General features: G+C 46.2%; 1 protein-coding gene across 1 annotated transcript in view; it reads right to left on the bottom strand.

Moving 5' to 3' along the window:
• Positions 1 to 3,201: 3,201 nt before the first annotated feature.
• TMED5 (transmembrane p24 trafficking protein 5) overlaps positions 3,202 to 19,908 on the bottom strand; it is a 41,907-nt gene continuing 25,200 nt past the window's right edge. The window contains exon 4 of the mRNA XM_063939872.1: positions 3,202 to 5,074. Within this exon, the coding sequence (XP_063795942.1) occupies positions 4,856 to 5,074 (219 nt within the window). The 3' untranslated portion in view covers positions 3,202 to 4,855. The remainder of the gene's footprint in view (positions 5,075 to 19,908) is intronic.

The following is a 19,908-nucleotide window of genomic DNA, read 5'->3' as shown; positions in this document are numbered from 1 at the left end:
CAATGTATTTTGAATTATACAACAATTGAATTAAATCATTACTACAGTATCTAGCGGCTGTCCAGCCTGTCCTTGGCTACTGGAGGGTTATGGAACACTCAAAGAATGTAGCTGCAGAGCTGAAGTGTCACAGCTGAAGTGTCACAAGTAAATGCTTACCAACGATAGATCTCCACTAAGGGGACAGTTATTTATATTTACTCTATTATATTAACTGGTGGTAAAATTGTAATTGAAACTGTCATTATGGGCTGGATGTAATGAAATCCGAATTGCCTGGAAGTGCGGGCTCCTGCCTGAACTTGACTTTTTTTTTTTTTTAAAGTGGCAATCATTTTACAAGGCATAATATTTGCCTTGTACATGGATTGCCGCTTTAAAAAAAAAAAAAAAAAAGTCAGAGTCTGGCTAGGAACCCACACCTCTGGCCAACTCGGTCTTCATTAGACAAATTGATATTAGGGAAAGAGCTGGCTGCTGTGAGATAAGCACTTGTGTACTGGTTACTCTCAAGCAAACTTGAATCACTACCTAACACCAGCCTGAAATGGACATAAGTTGTCTAGTTAGAGAAAATTATTGGCTCACTTGTGGCTTGTTAAATTGTGCCAAGCAACTCTCCTCATTGCCCAGAACATGGACACCAAATTACAGTAGAGCTGGAGAAAACATAATACACAGTAAAAAACAGCTAAATGAAAATGCATTTTTTTTTTTTTGCTAGAACCCTTCGGCCATATTAGTCACAATCTGCATTTTTAATGTGGATATTACATCATTATTGCGTAAAGTTATATTGTAGAAGTGAATATTATGAACACTAACCATTATGCTCTGCTATGAGACGGGCTCTGATAAGGGATCCCTCTCCAAAAAAACAAAAACAAAACCCCAATACAGCAGCCCGTAGGATTATTCCATTTTCAGCATTTCAGAGCTTGGTATATCAGACTGCACAGCAGCTCTTCAGGGCTTTGGAGGGACTGTGGCAGATATCCTAGTAAATCCAGAGGATATTTAATATTTGCAGTTATTTCTGAAAACTAATTGCTAAATAGGCCCCTCGCTGTATGAAAGTTGTACAGTTCGTAAGAGTCTGTGTGTTTGATAAAAAGCGGAGTCTGTATGATGGAACTTGAACTTGCCTAACGGCAAAAGTCGTACTAAGTTCCAGGCATAGATGATGGAAACAAAGTAGTATCAATCCTCCCTCCACAGGTAATGAAGGAATTACCAGTCTTGCACTATACGTCATACCCTCTTACACATAAAAATTGGTACAAATGCGGAAAGGGTCGTGGCCACGCCTTTTTTCCCCCCTATAATTTCAATGGAAGCTTGGAGAGCCAAAAATCAGAACAGACCATGAAAAAAAAAAAAAAAAGTACTGTACCTGCCAAGAAGGTACAGTTGGAGCGTGCGTCACTGTCCTAAAGACTGCAATAAAACTCCAAACAGAAAACAAGCAAGGTATACCATTCCAGTGTACAGGTGAATCATTGTTCATATGAGCAGCCGTGTAGGCGTAATGGTTTCACTTCCTGTCCACAGCACTATTACATTCTCCCCATGTTTGGGTGGGTTGCCTCCCACAAGCCAAATGCATGGCTTCTGATAAAATAAGAAAACCCTGTGTGTGGCCAGGGACTGATGTGAATACATATTCTCTGTGAAGTGCTGCAGAGTGTGTGTACGCCTATAAAATAAATGTAAATTAATACAAATACACAAGGCACCCTTTCCGGTATCACAAGAAAGTGGCCTGGTCCTGGCATACATATAATAAAAAATAAAATAAAAAAAAAAGCTGCAGGCTTCCTTGCTGGGTGATAAATAGGGACAGAATCTAGAAATGCATTCATTTTTATTAGTTCTTAACCCCTTCAGTGGCATGCCCGGAAATCTTCCGGGCTAGCCAACGCTGGCACCCCCGGGAGATTTCCGGGCATACTACTGACTAAGATCCCAGGGACAGCCGTGCAGCGTGCACAGTGCCCGGGAATCAGTATACTCCATTATGGAGTATAGCCCGCCCCCGGACTCCTATTGGCCAGGGGCGGGCTTAGCAGTAAAATGCCTTATGCTGATTCCCGGGCGCAGCAAGGCACCTGGGAATCAGCGCTGGGGCTGGCGGGCATCGCGATTGTCAGGCAATTAACTCGCCCTGCCCCAACAGTCACCCCCCCCCCCCCGCACCTTCCCCCCCTCCCCCACTTTAATTTAAAAACACACCCCCATGGTGTATTTTTAAATTAAAAACCTGCCATTGAAGGGGTTAAAGTGCCTGAGTTCCTGGCTCCACATCTCTATCCCATTGTCACTCATTCATGGATAGAGGGCAAATTAATGTACAACAATTAAAAAGCCTTTTTCCTCAACTTGCATACTTAAAAACAGTGCGTTGAGGAACAGGATTACTGGCTCTGCAACTCCCAGACACTGAGGCTGGGTCTTTGTGCCCGCATGATTGTTCTAATCTACCACTGACCTTGCAGGAGCTCTGCAACATCGTTATCGGAGGTATACGACATTCCAGATCAGTCACTGTTCCCCTCTGCCTTCTTTAACGGATGGTGGGTTGGGCAATGATATACACACACACACACACACCAATTCTGTATAACAGACAATCCAAAACCACTTGAAGAAATTGTATTGGTTTATGCTTGTACCCTATGTAGACAAGTGATTGGACACCACTATCCCACTCCCAAGCGAAAATGGTGTGCTCCTGCAGCAGGTATGCGTTTGTGAAGGTATAAAACAGGTAGAGGGGCGCACTGATTAGATCATTTGCTAACAAAATGGCTTGCCGGAAGGATCTAACAGTGTTTGAAAAGGGATTATTGTAGGCATGCGCTGTGTCATGTTTCCAGGGCGACGCTGGACTGGTATACAGAACACGAACCAGCTCATAGTCCAGATCTTAAACCCATTAAGAACCTCTAGGACGAACTGGAGTGACTAGTGCGTTCTAGACTAACTCGGAACTTCTCCAGAGTCACAGTTGGTCACTGTACTTAAGGCGGAATGGCAAATCATGCCGCCTGCTGCTGTCCAGGATCTTGTAGACAGTTTGCCAAGAAGGGTGTCTGCAGTAATCACTGCACGTGGTGGATCTACAAAGTACGGACGTACATATAATCTCAGTGTCTAATAATTTATTAATCACCTCAGTGTAGATCAGTTATAACAAGATAATAGGTTAAGAACAGGTTAGGTTTTATTGGAAAACAATCAATGACATACAAAAATAAAAAATAAAAAAGCTTCAGATCAGCATTTCACATTTACCCAATACAAAGAGTGTGAGTATATATAAAAAGTCTTAAAATCTGCACTAGTCAAGTGTTCGTGTTTAAAGGGGATAGATGAATGAAGTTTAACACAGAGGCACCCATGGTAGGAGCATTAACCGTACACTGCTGCTCCATTACCAAAAACCACGTACTGGTGTGTTTTTGTGCACCTTAAAACAATCATCTGTAAAATATAGCCCGTCAATTCCTTAAGAACAAGTGATATCACTGAGAAGCTCCTTAATGTATGGTCTGCAATGATCCTAAAGACTGCCTCACTCATTCCACTGGCAGAGAACGTTCTTTTTGACATGGAAAAATTAAACTGTACATTTACCCATGCTGCATGCTCTTCAAGATCTGCACCTCGTGGCTAGAGTCAGAATAAAGAATGTACCGCAGGCAGGACTTTAACTAGAAGAAGTTGGTGGTTTTGGTGACCACTAACTTGTAAAAATAAGTTACAGTACAGCTTAGAAATCAGATATTTCCTTAGAAAAAAAAATCAGTGATGCTACTGATTGCTCCGATTACTGACCTAATGCCTAAATATCTTGTGCAATAAAGTGTACTGTAACAGGGTAAACATACATTCATGTTGGCTTTCACATACCTGATCTCTAGCATCAAACTGAATGCGCAGTAACTTCACACTCTAGTTAACTGCTCACTCACAGGCAATTACAGGAGGAACTACTCCGAAATATATATTGTATAGGGGAACCTGTAATATCACCTAATGTCCTAAAGATTTCATACATAAGTCATTATGTTTCTATGAAAGTGTCTCAAGTTTGTAAATCAACAAATTGGACCAACAGCAACAATGGATGCTTACTTGCTCAGACTTCACGCATTCCGTCGTTATTGGGTTTCATATCCCATATGTATTTATTTTTAATTTTCAGTGACAGTATTTTATATTTGTTCTTCACTCATTACATAAACATTGTACTGATTAGTGAGATCTCAAGACAGCCCTTCATCCATAACTAGTGGAACTTATGCAAATTCAATATATTCACACATGTATACAATCCCACTCTTTTGTATGAGTGGATGTGTTTTACATAACTTTTACAAAAGATGGGTGTATTCTATTTAATGCAGTTCAACTGTGGGATGAATTGGGGTTTTTAATAGGAAGGTTGACAATTCCATTGTATTACTCATTTGGTTGTATGACAAGTTTCCCCTACCATACAAAGTTTCCTAAATACATTAATGAAAGCAAATGTGAACTTGTCGTCCTTATCCCTAATAAGCCTGTTCTCTCTGGCACATATTGGTTTAGTAATGGCCCCAGTAGTACACAGATTTTGTTCACATTGGTGAGAAGGATGGAAACGATGGTAAAGTGATCATCATGCAGTTATTTGTCCCAGAGAAAAACAGGATGATCACTGCAGCAAGAAAATGTCACAATTAAAAGGTCATAAATGTACCTTATAACGATAGCTGTGATGGATTTAAAAAGGGGTGGGGAAAGAGTGGCGGAACAAAAATACTCTTCCTTTCAATCAAGTAAGGATTTTGGTTCAAAGCTTCTCCAATGTTCAGGGCCTACTCTTCCGCTTATCCTCAAAAAGACTCTTCAGCATAAAGACTTGCATAACAGACACCACAACCATCACCGCTAAGTTGACAATGGACCAGAAGGTCACTCTCTCGTAATTGCTTTCTTGGATTTTACGATCTCGTGCCTCAAAGGCCCTCAGAAGAGTCTGAATTTGCAGGCTCTTGCCTAGTCTTCCTTTTACGCCGTTGATGGTTTCCTGAACAGAGGGAAAACATGCAAATGTCAGATAACAGAGCTCCACCATGTGCTAACCAGAAAAATAGGATTTTAATACCTACCGGTAAATCCTTTTCTCTTAATCCGTAGAGAATGCTGGGGTGCTTCAAGAACCATGGGGTATAGACGGGATCCGCAGGAGACATGGCCACACTATAAGACTTTGAATGGGTGTGAACTGGCTCCTCCCTCTATGCCCCTCCTCCAGACTCCAGTTATAGGAACTGTGCCCAGGGAGACTGACATTTCGAGGAAAAGGATTTATTTAATATTTTTAAACCAAGGTGGGATACATACCAGCTCACACCTCTAACACGCCGTACAACATGGCATTCAACAAACAACGCATGCAACGGCATGACCAACAACAGTCACCGACTGACTGAACTCAACGCAACATGAGCGTAACTATAAACAAACTGCAGATACAGCCCGCACTGGGACGGGCGCCCAGCATCCTCTACGGACTAAGAGAAAAGGATTTACCGGTAGGTATTAAAATCCTATTTTCTCATACGTCCTAGAGGATGCTGGGGATGCTTCAAGAACCATGGGGTTTATACCAAAGCTCTAGAACGGGCGGGAGAGTGTGGATGACTCTGCAGCACCGATTGACCAAACAAGAGGTCCTCCTCAGCCAGGGTATCAAACTTGCGAAACTTTGCAAAGGTGTTTGATCCAGACCAAGTAGCAGCTCGGCAAAGCTGTAATGCAGAAACCCCTCGGGCAGCCGCCCAGGATGAGCCCACCTTTCTGGTAGAATGGGCCTTCACCGATTTCGGTAACGGCAATCCTGTCGTAGAATGAGCCTGCTGAATCGTATTACAGATCCAGCGTGCAATAGTCTACTTGGAAGCAGGAGCCCCAATCTTGTTGGGAGCCCACAGGACAAACAGAGCCTCTGTTTTCCTAATCTGCGCCATTCTGGCAACATAGATTTTCAAAGCTCTAACCACATCGAGAGATTTCGATTCCGCCAAGACGTCAGTAGCCACTGGCACCACAATAGGCTGGTTTACGTGAAATGAAGAAACCACTTTTGGCAGAAATTGTTGACGAGTTCTCAACTCCGCTCTATCAGCATGGAAAAGCAAATAGAGGCTTTTGTGAGACAAAGCCGCCAACTCAGACACTCGCCTTGCGGACGCCAAGGCCAACAACATGACCACTTTCCAAGTAAGGAATTTTAACTCAACCTTGCGCAAAGGTTCAAACCAATGCGATTGCAAGAATTGCAACACCACATTAAGATCCCACGGTGCCACAGGAGGCACAAATGGAGGTTGGATGTGCAGTACACCTTTTACGAAGGTCTGAACTTCTGGAAGAGAAGCCAATTCTTTCTGAAAAAAAGATTGACAAGGCCAAAATCTGTACTTTAAGAGAGCTTAACTTTAGGCCCGCATCCACACCTGCTTGTAGAAAATGGAGCAAACGCCACAGGTGAAATTCTTCCTTAGGAGCCTTCTTGGATTCACACCAAGACACATATATTTTCTCCAAATACGGTGGCAATGCTTTGCCGTTACTTCTTTTCTAGCCAGAAGAAGTGTGGGAATGACTTCACTGGGAATACCCTTTCAGGCTAGGATTTGGCGTTCAACCGCCACGCTGTCAAACGCAGCCGCGGTAAGTCCTGATACACGCACGGCCCCTGTTGTAACAGGTCCTCCCGAAGAGGAAGGGGCCAGGGATCTTCTATGAGCAATTCCTGAAGATCTGGATACCTGGCCCTTTTTGGCCAACCCGGAACAATGAGGATCACCTGAACCCTTGTTCTTATTTTTTTATCACCTTTGGAATGAGTGGAAGGGGGGGGGGGGGGGGGGGGGAGACGGGGGACGACACACACATATACCGACGGAAACACCCACGGTGTCACTAGGGCGTCCACCGCTATCGCTTGAGGGTCCCTTGACCTGGAACAACATCTCTGAAGTTTCTTGTTGAGGCAGGACACCATGTCTACTTGAGGAACTCCAACGACTTGTCACTAACGCAAAGAACCTCTTGATGAAGACCCCACTCTCCTGGATGGAGATCTTGTCTGCTGAGGAAGTCTGCTTCCCAGTTGTCCACTCCTGGAATGAAGACTGCTGACAGAGCGCTGGCATGTCTTTCCGCCCAGCGAAGAATCTTCGTGGCCTTGGCCATCGCCGCTCTGCTCCTTGTTCCTGCTTGGCGGTTTATGTACGCCACCGCTGTCACGTTGTCTGATTGAATCAAGACAGGCAGACCTCGAAGAAGATGTTCTGCTTGCAGTATGCCGTTGTAAATGGCCCTTAATTCCAGAATGTTTATGTGTAGACAAGCTTCCTGGCTTGACCACATTCCATGAAAGTTTCTTCCCTGTGTGACTGCTCCCCAGCCTCGGAGGCTTGCATCTGTGGTCACCAGGATCCAATCCTGAATCCCGAACCTGCGTCCCTCCAGAAGGTGAGAACTGTGCAGCCACCACAAAAGGGAGATTCTGGTCCTTGGAGATAGAATTATCTTCCGGTGCATGTCCAGGTGAAACCCGGACCACTGGTCCAACAGGTTCCACTGAAACACCCTGGCATGGAACCTGCCATACGGAATGGCCTCGTAGGCCGCCACCATCTTCCCCAGCAACTGAGTGCATTGAAGAACTGACACCTTTGCTGGCTTCAGAATCTGTTTTACCATGTTCTGTATTTCCAGAGCTTTTTCCACTGGAAGAAAAACTCTGCAATTCTGTATCCAAAATCATACCCAGGAACGACAGCCGTGTCGTCGGATCCAACTGTGATTTTGGCAAATTTAGGAGCCAACCATGTTGTTGCAGAATTGTCAGTGAAAGGGCAAAATTTTTCATCAATTTCTCCTTGGACCTCGCCTATATGAGGAGATCGTCCAAGTACGGGATAATTGTGATTCCCTGCTTGCGCAGGAGAACCATCATTTCCGCCATTACTTTGGTGAAAATCCTTGGAGCCGTGGAAAGACCAAACGGTAACGTCTGAAATTGGTAATGACAATCCTGCACAGCAAATCTCAGGTAAGCGTGATGTGGAGGATATATGGGGACATGCAAGTAGGCATCCTTTATGTCGACCAACACCATAAAATCCCCCTCTTCCAGACTGGAGATCACTGCTCGTAGAGATTCCATCTTGAATTTGAATTTTTTTTTAGAAAGAAATTGAGGGATTTTAGGTTCAGAATCGGTCTGACTGAGCCATCCGGCTTCGGGACCACGAACAGGCTCGAACAAAAGCCTTCCCCCTGTTGTGACGGGGGCACTGTGACAGTTACTTGATTTTGACACAACTTTAGTATCGCAGCGCTTACTATCTCCCTTTCTAGAAGAGAAGCTGGCAAGGCCGATTTGAAAAAAATAAAAATCGGTGAGGGGGCACGTCTTGAAACTCTAACATGTATCCTCGGGTTACTATTTCTACTATCCAAGGATCCAGGTCCGAGTGCACCCAGACCTGACTGAAGAGTTGGAGACGTGCCCCCACCGGTGCGGACTCCCGCTGAGGAGCCCCAGCGTCATGCGGTGGATTTGGTAGAAGCCGGAGAGGACTTCTGCTCTTGGGAACTTGCCACAGCCTGTGACCTTTTTCCCCTTCCTCTCCCCCTCACAGCAAGGAATTAGGACCCACGTCCTTTTTTTAAATTTATTGGGCGGAAAGGACTGCATCTGATAGTGAGGCGATTTCTTCTGCTGTGCAGGAACATAAGGTAAAAAAGAAGACTTACCCGCAGTAGCCATAGACACCAGGTCTGTGAGGCCGTCACCAAACAAGACCCTACCGTTAAACGGTAGAGACTCCATCGCCTTCTTAGAGTCAGCATTCCATTGATGAATCCACAATAATCTCCTTGCTGAGACTGCCATGGCATTGGCCCTTGATCCCAAAAGGCCAATATCCCTTACAGCTTCTTTTAAATATGCTGCAGCGTCCCTGATGTGACCCAGAGTCAAAAGCACACTATCCCTGTCCAGTGTATCTACCTCAGATGACAAGTTATCTGTACACTTTTCAATAGCGCTACTCACCCATGCCGAAGCAACGGCAGGCCTGAGTAGCGACCCTGTGAGGACATAAATGGATTTTAGAGTATTTTCCTGCTTACGATCCGCAGGATCCTTTAGGGCTGCCGTGTCAGGGGACGCAAGCGCCACCTTTTTGGAGAGACGCGATAAAGCTTTGTCTACCGTGGGGATTGACTCCCACCTTTCCCTGTCCCCAGAGGGGAACGGATATGCCACTGGAATCCTTTTGGGAACCTGTATCTTCTTGTCAGAATTTTCCCAAGTCTTTTCAAAAAGTGCGTTCAGTTCATGAGAGGGAGGAAACGTTACCTCAGGTTTCTTTCCTTTAAACATACAGACCCTCGTAACAGGAACAGCAGGGTCCTCTGTTATATGCAACACTTCTTTTATTGCCACAATCATGTACCGAATGCTCTTAGCCAGTTTAGGATTTAACCTGGCATCACTATAGTCGACATTGGAATCAGAGTCCGTGTCGGTATCTGTATCATCTATCTGGGTAAATGCACGTTTCTGTGACCCCGAAGGGGTCTGGGCTTGTGACAAAGCATCCTCCATGAATTTTCTCCATGTCTGGTTCTAAGACTCAGATTTATCAAACCTTTTAGTCAACCTAGTCACATTTGCGTTTAAAACACTCAACATATTCACCCAATCATCCGTCGGCGGTGGCGACACGGCCACTCACAGTATTTTCTGTCCCCACTCCAGCCTGGGAAGAGCACTCAGCCTCAGACATGTCGACACATGTACAGACACCCACAACCACACTGGGGCTATAGGAGACAGACCCACCACAAAGCCTGCAAGAGAGACACAGAGAGAGTTCTGGCAGCTCACACCCAGCGCCTATCCCAGTACTGCAGCAAGTAACAAGACTGCCCAGACCTGTTAGCGCTTTATATATATATATATATATATATATATATATATATATATATATATATATATATATATATATATATATATATATATATATATATATATAATTTAGCACCAAATCACTTGTGCCCCCCCCCCCCCCCCCCGTTTTACACCCTGTTACTTGTTCAGCAGTGTGGAGGTCAGGGCCAGCTTCTCTGCAGCTTCTGTGGATAGAAAATGGCGCTGGTCATAGCTGTGTGGGCTAAGCCCCGCCCACTACATGGCACGCTTCAGTCCTGCTTAAAATAATCTTTATACTGGCGGGGGGTCCCTTAACTAGTGCCTAGGCACTGTTATAACTTATGCCAGTGGCGTTTGTGGTGTTCATGCTGCCCAGGGCGCCCCCCCTGCGCCCTGCACCCTTCAGTGACGAGTTATGTGTGGGACCATGGCGCGCTGCGCGGTACCTTAAACACCGTCTTCTGCCATCACTGAAGTCTTCTGATCTTCTCATACTCACCCGGCTTCTGTCTTCTGGCTCTGTGAGGGGGATGACGGCGCGGCTCCGGGAACAAGCAGCTAGGCGCACCAAGTGATCGAACCCTCTGGAGCGAATGGTGTCCAGTAGCCTAAGAAGCAGAGCCCTTGAACTCAGAAGAAGTAGGTCTGACTTCTCTCCCCTCACTCCCACGATGCAGGGAGCCTGTTGACAGCAGGTCTCCCTGAAAATAATAAACCTAACAAAAGTCTTTCTGAGAAACTCTGGAGAGCTCCTCAGTGTGCATCCAGTCTCACTGGGCACAGAATCTAACTGGAGTCTGGAGGAGGGGCATAGAGGGAGGAGCCAGTTCACACCCATTCAAAGTCTTATAGTGTGCCCATGTCTCCTGCGGATCCCGTCTATACCCCATGGTTCTTGAAGCATCCTCTAGGACGTATGAGAAACAAGTGATGAATAGTCTGATCTGAGACTCATTGGTCCCCAATATTCCTTACTTCTTAAGAGCACAGGAATGATGTGTGGCCAAAATGGATTGTTACGTGAGATATACTGCAATAATGAGTTTGTAAGCCAATTTATTTGGAAGTGTTTCGATCAGGATAATCATCCATGTTTCAATCAAAGGTAAATGCATAGGAGGAGTGGACTTTATATGACTCTTTATGAAAGGTCATCATTTCTGAGGTTGTTAAAAGACAATTGTACATGGAGTTCAAACTGTTAGTGATCTCCTACACTGTAAATTTTGGACTAATTTTAGCTGGGGTGAATGTTTAGCCGTTATTTCATGTACTCCTTGTTTTTTTATTTTAATATATTATGTTCTATTGCTATAGTGCATGATTTACCCACCATATCCCTGTATATCCTTATCTATTAGGAACTTATCTAGCCCATTCTTAAAAGTAGTGACAGAGTCTGTGATTACTACTCAGGCATGGAATTCCAAATACATATTGTCCTTACTGTGAAGAAACCTTTTACGTTTCTGTGTGTGAAATCTTTCTAACCTAAGCGGGTGTTCACATGTCCTTTGTGATGATCTTACCAAAAACAAATCCCCCGCTAGCTCTGTGTCTTGACCCCTCATATCTGAAAATGTTACTCAATGGTTGCCCTTCAACAAATTTCGATATCACCAATGGTACGAGACAGGGCTGTCCATTGTCACCTCTCATCTTTGTGTTAGTGATTGAGCCCCTGGCTGAGAGAATCAGATAGTCAGCAGATATCCATGGTCCTATTATTGGTGATATTTCTCATAAGATTAGTCTCTTCGCGGATGATAATTTCTTATGTTTATTGAAACCTGAGATTTCACTCCCTACTTTACACTAAGTTCTGAAGTTCTCCGGAATTATCACAGGAATTAAAAGACAACTTTATGTATGCTTGGCAGTCTAAGGGGTCTATTTACTAAGCTTTGGATGGAGATTAAAGTCGCTGGAGATAAAGTACCAGCCAATCGGCTCCTAACAGTCATTTTTCAAACACAGCCTGTGGCATGACAGTTAGGAGCCGATTGGCTGGTACTTTATCTCCATCCAAGGCTTAGTAAATAGACCCCCTATGTCTCTCAAGTATTAATGGGTTAATTTATTTATGCCAGGGACTGTGACTTAATTGATTGCAATTATAAACCTTTATTGACTGCCTTTGAGACTCTGACCAAAGAATGGATGATGCACGAAGTCTCTTGGTTGGGCCGCATTGCGGCTGCTAAAATGGTGCTATTACCTAAATTAATGTACCTCTACCGTGCTATTCCAAGACTTCTTCCCAGACAATTACTTAACAGGTTTAACCAAATTCTCATTAAATATGTATGGAAATGTTCTATGCCTAAAATAGCCAGATACTATTTCCTTTCCAAAACTCAGAGGAGGTGCTGCCATTCCAGATTTTGAGGTGCACCACTCTGCCTGTATATTGAGCCAAATTAAAGACTGGTTCCAATCTGATTCCCTTAAACAGTTGGTTGTTATTGAATCTGCTATGTCGTCTCCTTTTGGTCTCCCAGACCTCCTATGGTTATCTACTACGGTAACTCCCCCCCCCGAACCCATACTTGTAAGGCGGTTTTCACGACCATTCAAATTTGTATCCTCTAACACAGGGATTACTGTACCTTCTTTAGAACTGTCCCCATCTGCCATAGCTGCCTTAATTCCCTCTCTACAATTTGATGCGTCAGCTGGAATGTGTTTGACTTCTTTGAACGATGTGTTCCAGGTTGATGGACTGGTACCCTTCTCTCTCCTCCAGAGTAAAGTCCCACACACACTGGCCGATATATTGGCCGTTCTATTGAACAGCCGATATATATCGCAGGTCTGTCGGCCAGTGTGTACGGGCGATATGTCTGTGAACTCAGTTCATTCAGACATATTGCGTCAGCCCTCCAGCACAGCCGACGACCAATATATCTACAGATATATTGGCACATCGCTGTGTGTGTGTACGGGCGACCAGCTGACCACCCGTACACATGCTGCGGCAGCCGAGGGTGATTGACAACTGAACTGGGTGGGCGTGTGTACATGCCTGCCCAGTTCATGATGCCAGTCCCCCACAGATCGGCCAGTGTGTATGCACAGCACACTGCCCGATCCATCCATAGATAGATATATCTGCAGATCAATTGATCTGCAGATATATCTATCAGTGTGTACCCACCCTTAAGGTGGGTACACACTGGCAGATATATTGGCGGATCAATTGATCAGCCAATATATCGTTAACTGATCGGCGGGTGTGTATAAACGATATGTCTGTGAACTACGTCGTTCACAGACATATCGCGTCTGCCCTGCTACACAGACGATGACCAATATATCTGTAGATACATTGGTACATCGTTCTGTGTGTACGGCCGACCCGGATCCGCTCATAGGTCGGCTGTCTTGGGGTGGGCGGGATTATTTAAATAATGTATCCCGGGGTGGGGGTGGTCAGCAGACAGGACCAGTGTACGTCCATGGCACCTGTCACCACAAGGCAGCCGGGGGAGAGATCGCAGTCCTCCAGATTCTGTTGCTGCTAAGCCCTGCGCGGAGCTCCGTGGCCTCTTCATGTACGCAGCCATGCGTACCCGGATCTCTGCTGTCTCCTCCACCGCCACCGCCCCCCGCATTCCGTGCCTCAGGCTCACCACAGCGCATCCGCCCGGGGCCAGCATACCCGCTCCAGGCAGCTTCCAGCTCTGCCGGCTGCACCACTTCCACAAAGAAATGGAGCTGCGGCCGGCGACCACCCGCACTTGTGCCCCCCCCCTCCCCCGTGCCCACACCTACACCTGTGTCCCCTCACCCTGCGTGACTACACCCGCAATTATGCCTCCCCCTCCCTACAACTGTACCCCCTCCCCCCCCGTGACTAAACCTGCACCTGTGTCTCCCCCCCTCCCCACACCTGTGTCTCCTCTCCCCCCTTGACTACACCTGCACCTGTGTCTCCTCTCCCCCCTTGACTACACCTGCACTTGTGCCTCCCCCCTCCCCACACCTGCGTCTCCTCTCCCCCCTTGACTACACCAGCACTTGTGCCTCCCCTATGCCTACACCTGTGCCCCCTCTCCCCCATGACCACACCCGCACTTGTGCCTCCCCTCCACCATGCCCATACCTACACCTGTGCCCCCTCTCTCCCCCTTGATTACACCCACACTTGTGCCCCCCCCCCCCCCTGACTACATCTGCACGTAGGAGCTGCAGCAGTGCATCCATAGCCAGCGTGGGACAGGATATTCCGTGCAGAGACTGTAGTATTCCACCACTGCGGGGTCTGGAGTTGGCATGCCGTGGAGCTGGTGAGTTTGGGCATCTTGCAGCACACAGCCAAGGGGGGCAGGGACACTACTGGGGGGTGTTGTAAATATCTTGAGTGTTGTAAATATCTTGAGCAGTAGGTGTCCAGCGGGAGTCCGACGTGTGGGTGCCCATGATGGTGATGCACACAGCATGTGGCCCGGCCGGGATCAGTATGAGATCACAGCGGTCGGGAGCCCGACAGCTGGGATCCCAGCGGCGAACGCAGCGCGTCCCCTTGCGGACTCGCTGCGCTCACCACGCTTCAGGCCAGGTGGCGACACAGGTCTCTCTTCACCTCCGGGTGGTGGAGTGGACCACCACCTAAGAGGGGTGACCGCCGGTATTTCAGCTGGTGTCGGGATTCCAACATCAGTATCCTGACTGCCGGGTCAACTGACTGTCGACCGGCCAGTAGTAGGTAGCGCAGGGGGTGGGGTTTTCATGTGCTCATTAGTTTTCAATACTATGGCCCTCATTCCGAGTTGATCGCTCGCTAGCTGCTTTTAGCAGCAGTGCAAACGCTAAGCCGCCGCCCTCTGGGAGTGTATCTTAGCTTAGCAGAAGTGCGAATGAAAGGATCGCAGCGCGACTACAAAAAAAATAATTGTGCAGTTTCAGAGTAGCTCCAGACCTACTTCTAGAGATAGTGATCACTGCAGTCTGTTTAGTTCCTGTTTTGTCGTCAGAAACACGCCCTGCGTTCGGCCAGCCACGCCTACATTTCCCCAGCCACTCCTGCGTTTTTATCAGACACGCCTGCGTTTTTCCACACACTCCACGAAAATGGTCAGTTACCTCCCAGAAACACCCACTTCCTGTCAATCACTCTGCGGCCAGCAGTGCGACTGAAAAGCATCGCTAGACCTTGTGTGAAACTGCATCGGCTTTTGTGAAAGTACGTTGTGGATACTAGGTCTATTGCTGGGTACACAGTAAACGATATATCACCTGATAAATTAATCGGGTGATACTGTATATCGCTCAATGATCAGCGGGTATATACAAATGATATGGCTGTGAACAGCATCGTCACTCCAGACATATCGCGTCAGCTGTTCTGCACAGACGATGACCAATATATCTGGTTCATCATTGTGTGTGTATGGCCGATGCACGATAGGGTGACTGGCTAGTCTGTCATGTAGATGGACTGGATGATGTAAATGCTCACATGTCCGGGGATCACTGGTATGGGCGGCGGCAGTGTGGGACTGTCAGCATCAGCGTGGACTGATTGAGAGCGGCATGCCTTGGAGTCCTCATGGGAACAGAGGCGTTGTCAGGAGCAGCATCAGCTTGGTAGCAGTGTTGTCCTATTGGGAGCCAGTGTCAGCGTGGAACAGGTGTCTTAGAGTAGACAGCGGTGCAGAGCCCACAGAACACATCCTGGATAGTGTGCGGGGTCAGCCTGACCAAAAAGGTACATGCTGGTCACTACAGAGTGTAGTCCCTGCTTGGCTGCTTAAGGGCCCTACACATTGACCGATCCGCCGCCGAGCTGCCCGACAGCGGATATGGCCGACGGGCGACCTGGCGGCGGGGGTGTAGCGATGGGGGTGGGGGAGTGAAGTTTCTTCACTCCCCCCGTCACCCGGCTCCATTGAAGTGCAGGTAAATATGGACGACATCATCCATATTGGCCTGCATGCACAGCCAACGGGGCACCAGAGATGAACAAGCGCGGGGCCGCGCATCGTTCATCGCTGGTGACTCCATACTCAAAGATATGAACGTTATCTCATTCATTAATGAACAAGATCGTTCATATCTTTGAGGAATATCGGCCAGTGTGTAGGGCCCATTAGTGTATAGTACCTAATTGGAGGTCTTAGATTTTTATTTATTATTGTTTTTGTTTTTAAAAAAATTAAATGAGGATGTTTTCATTTATTTAAAAAAAAAGTAACATTTACTGAAATGAGCAGTAGGGAAGGATTTTTTAAAAATACTATAACAATGTCTCCGCCATTGTATGTACTTTTTTATTCAGCTTGTAGAGCTAGTTTCTGCAATTTAGATTTTATAAAATGTCCACCTGAGAGTCGGTCCTCCCAGGCTTGCATTGGGCATGGCAGTGTGTGTAATAATTACTGTGTTTGTAATCTATTGTGGGGGCCAATGTGGTGTGATTTTTTTTTTTTTGTGGCCCAATGTGTGTACTTTATTGTGGGGGCCAATGCGTGTTATTACTGTTGAGCCACTGCTTTTGTACTTTAGCGTGTTTCAACCTCTGGGGCCAATTCAGTAAGGTTAGCAAATTCTGCTAATCAACAGAATTTGCTAACCATTAGCACTCATGCTGACAGACCCCCCCCCCCCCCCCCCCCCCCCGCTTCAAGCAGAAATTGTGAACAGCACGCAATTTCTGCTTGTTAGCAGAAATTAAGGATAACTGCTGCCGGCGCCATTTTAGCTGTCGCAGCAGCTGTGTGTGACGTCACGCAGCCGCACCCCCGACACCCCATTTGCGCGTACCAGCCCACCATTTGGGCTGGCACGCCCCCACAACACTCCGTTTCCACCCAGAAAACGGAACGTTGCCGCCTCCCTCCCGCCCCGCGACCGCCTCTGCTTGGTTGACAGGCAGAGGCGATCGTACTTTCAGCGGCCCCCCGCAGAAAATGCGGGCGCATGTGCAGTAGGGCCTGCTGTGCATGCGCCCGCGGCCCCTCAGCAAAAATTCTGTACGAATCGCTACTTGCGATTCATACTGAATTTGCCCCTCTGTTCTCAAATGTGCCACTGGCCAGAGACGCCTGCAAATCTGCTGCTGTCATCACATAAATTGTAGTGTGTGCTCTGTAGAAGGCCAGCCCATTATGTCAATTGCAGGAATATTTGGCACATTTCACAACGATGATCTGCCAGTGTGTACAGAGGAAAGATGAATTGGTCAATGTCCGCAACAACAGATATATCTGCAGATGGCAGTGGTGGTTGGTCAGTGTGTATGAACAATTACCATCTGCAGATATATCTGCAGATTGGTTGATCTGCAGATATATCTTTAGGTGTGTACCCAGCTTTAGGCTAATATTTCACCTCAAGATTTTTACAAATATTTACAATTGAAACATTGGCTACAGAGTCATGTCTCGCTTCCCTTGAGCAACTTCATCCCCCCCCCCCTCCCCCCCCTTCCTATCCCCCATATTACTGTCCAAACTTAACTCCTCAGCTCAGAGAACCAAATACCTCCTGGTGGTATCAGTATTAGCTTTCTGAACGGACATCTGGGAAATTGCCCTCTCAAGTTAAATGGGAGAAAGATTTCTCTCAAGTTAACAGATGAGGACCAGGATGTCATTTTTTAGACTTGTTTTTAAGATATCCAAATGTGCTTACCACTCAGAGATGTACTATAGACTACTTCATAGGGCCTATTTCACTCCGGAGCGGCAACATAGAACTGGGAAACTGAAGGCCATATTTTGTTGGAGGAACTGTGCCTCGACCGGAGATATTTTCCACGTTTTCTGGGCATGCCTGATTGTACAACCGCTCTGGAGAGAAGCATTAGGATTTGTTGTCCCTGCAGACCCATTTGGTTTAATTTTTTTCCGGGGCCTATGTCCCAGGGAGACAGGTACCTTAGGGGGACATATTTTGATAGTGGCCAAGGTTTCCATTGCCCAACTGTGGAAATCCCCTCTTATCCCTACTATCGCTGTTATTATGGGTAAAGTCCATAGGCATTGCTTATTTGAGATGGCGGAGACTACATATTCATCTTCTGCCTCCTCTAATCATATGAAATGGTTTAAGTGGGGAGAGTTCAGGGAACAAATGGGGCATTCCACTATTTACAGTGTGCCAATAGATTTTAATGTCTTGAATTCCCCTAACCCAGTTCCCTAAGACAGTGTTTTTGTTATTGCATAGATGTGATATTTTCCTTTTTTACTTCTACTGTGTGCATATAAGTAGGTTCTATTTGTTTGTTTGATGCTAGATTGGTCTGGCAATTCCCCCTCCCCTCTCCTATGTCATCTAATATTTTAATCTTTTTTTTTTTTCCCCCACACTTCTTCAAAGCTTGTTTGTTTGATTGTATTTCCTATACTGTATAATCCCAAAAGCTCAATAAAAATAAATTGTTAAAGAAAAAAAAAGAAAAAATGAAGAAAATGTTAATCACGTCCCCTCTTAATCTCCTTTTCCCCTGTGTAAACATGCCTAGCCTATCAAGCTTTCCCTCGTATTCTAGCGTCTCCATCTCCTTGATCAATTTGGTTGCCAGTCTCTAAATTTTTTATAGTTCCAGGATATCCCTTCTGTAGTATGGTGCCCATAATCTTCCGCAGTATTCGAGATGTGGCCTCATTAGCAATTTATAAAATGGAAGTATAAACACTCTCATACCTTGCATCAATTCCCCGCTTTATGCAAGCTAATACCTGGTTTGCCTTTTTTGCTGCATTCCTACTTTGGGTACTACAAATAACAAACTTAGCTATGTGAATACCTAAATCTTTTTCCAGTACAGAATCCCCTAGTTTCTCCCTATTTAGTATGTAGGTAGTATTTTTGTTCTTTCTACCAAAGTGCATTATCTTACATTTGTCTATATTGAACCGCATTCTCCATTTTGCTACCCATGATTCCAATTTAAATAAGTTGTAGTGTCATTTTTATTCTATTTTAAACAGCTCAGATTGGTTCCCATTACACCCCCAGTCTCTGGGAAAGAATCCTGACCACTTTCTAATGTTGAGGGCATACAGATTGCTTTGTGATGTAATTGTGCACACATGAGAAGATGTCTTTCTCCCCGGAACCCTGTGCACTTCTGAGGATTAGTACGATTTGCAATAAGCAGGAGGTATATCTGCAGGACAAGTCGGACTCAACTAGGCAAAAGTTGCTTTTCAGAAATGGCCTGCGTTTCTGGTAGAATAGTACACATTGGTAGTGGCAGTGATCTGACAGTAGACTGCAATCTCAGCGTTTGACCTGCTTCTAAAGAACAGCAGATGTCAGAGATGCTTCGATCTTGCAGCGTGGAAAAATGCACAATGTATTTCTCTTACGTCCTAGAGGATACTGGGGTCCTTTTAGTACCATGGGGTATATACACGAGTCCACTAGGAGCCATGGGCACTTTAAGAATTTGTTAGTTTGGGCTGGCTCCTCCCTCTATGCCCCTCCTACCAGACTCAGTCTAGAAAATGAAGGAAGCTCCTTAAGAGTTTTCTGCATTTATTTTCAGGCAGGGCAGGTTGGTACCAGCATGCCTGCTTCGTGGGACTTGGGGAGGGGGAGGAGAAGAACGGCCCAACCTCCTGAAGGGTCAATGGTCCCGTTCCCCGCTGACAGGACACTGCGCTCCTGAGGCACCTACTCGCAAGCCCCACCACGGTGAGCGTACATTCCCACAGCATGCCTCCACCCCTAACAGAGCCAGGAGAATGAAGAGTGGTGAGTACTAAGCCGGCGTCCCGGTTAGCGGGGCGCCGGCCATTATGGCGGCACGAGGGTACGGAGACGCACAGCTTTTAAACGGGGCAGAATGAGTCTCCACACACAGTACACAACTGTGTCTCAGTACCCAAACTGGAAAACACAGCCTTAAAACGGTTCTGCTCCATTTTAAGCACAAAAATTACCTCAGCCAG

This window comes from Pseudophryne corroboree, chromosome 9 (assembly GCF_028390025.1).
Source record: "Pseudophryne corroboree isolate aPseCor3 chromosome 9, aPseCor3.hap2, whole genome shotgun sequence".
NCBI classification, from domain to species: Eukaryota; Metazoa; Chordata; class Amphibia; order Anura; family Myobatrachidae; genus Pseudophryne; species Pseudophryne corroboree.
The sequence above is the reverse complement of the archived record's forward strand: the minus strand, read 5'-3'. Positions and strand labels throughout refer to the sequence as shown.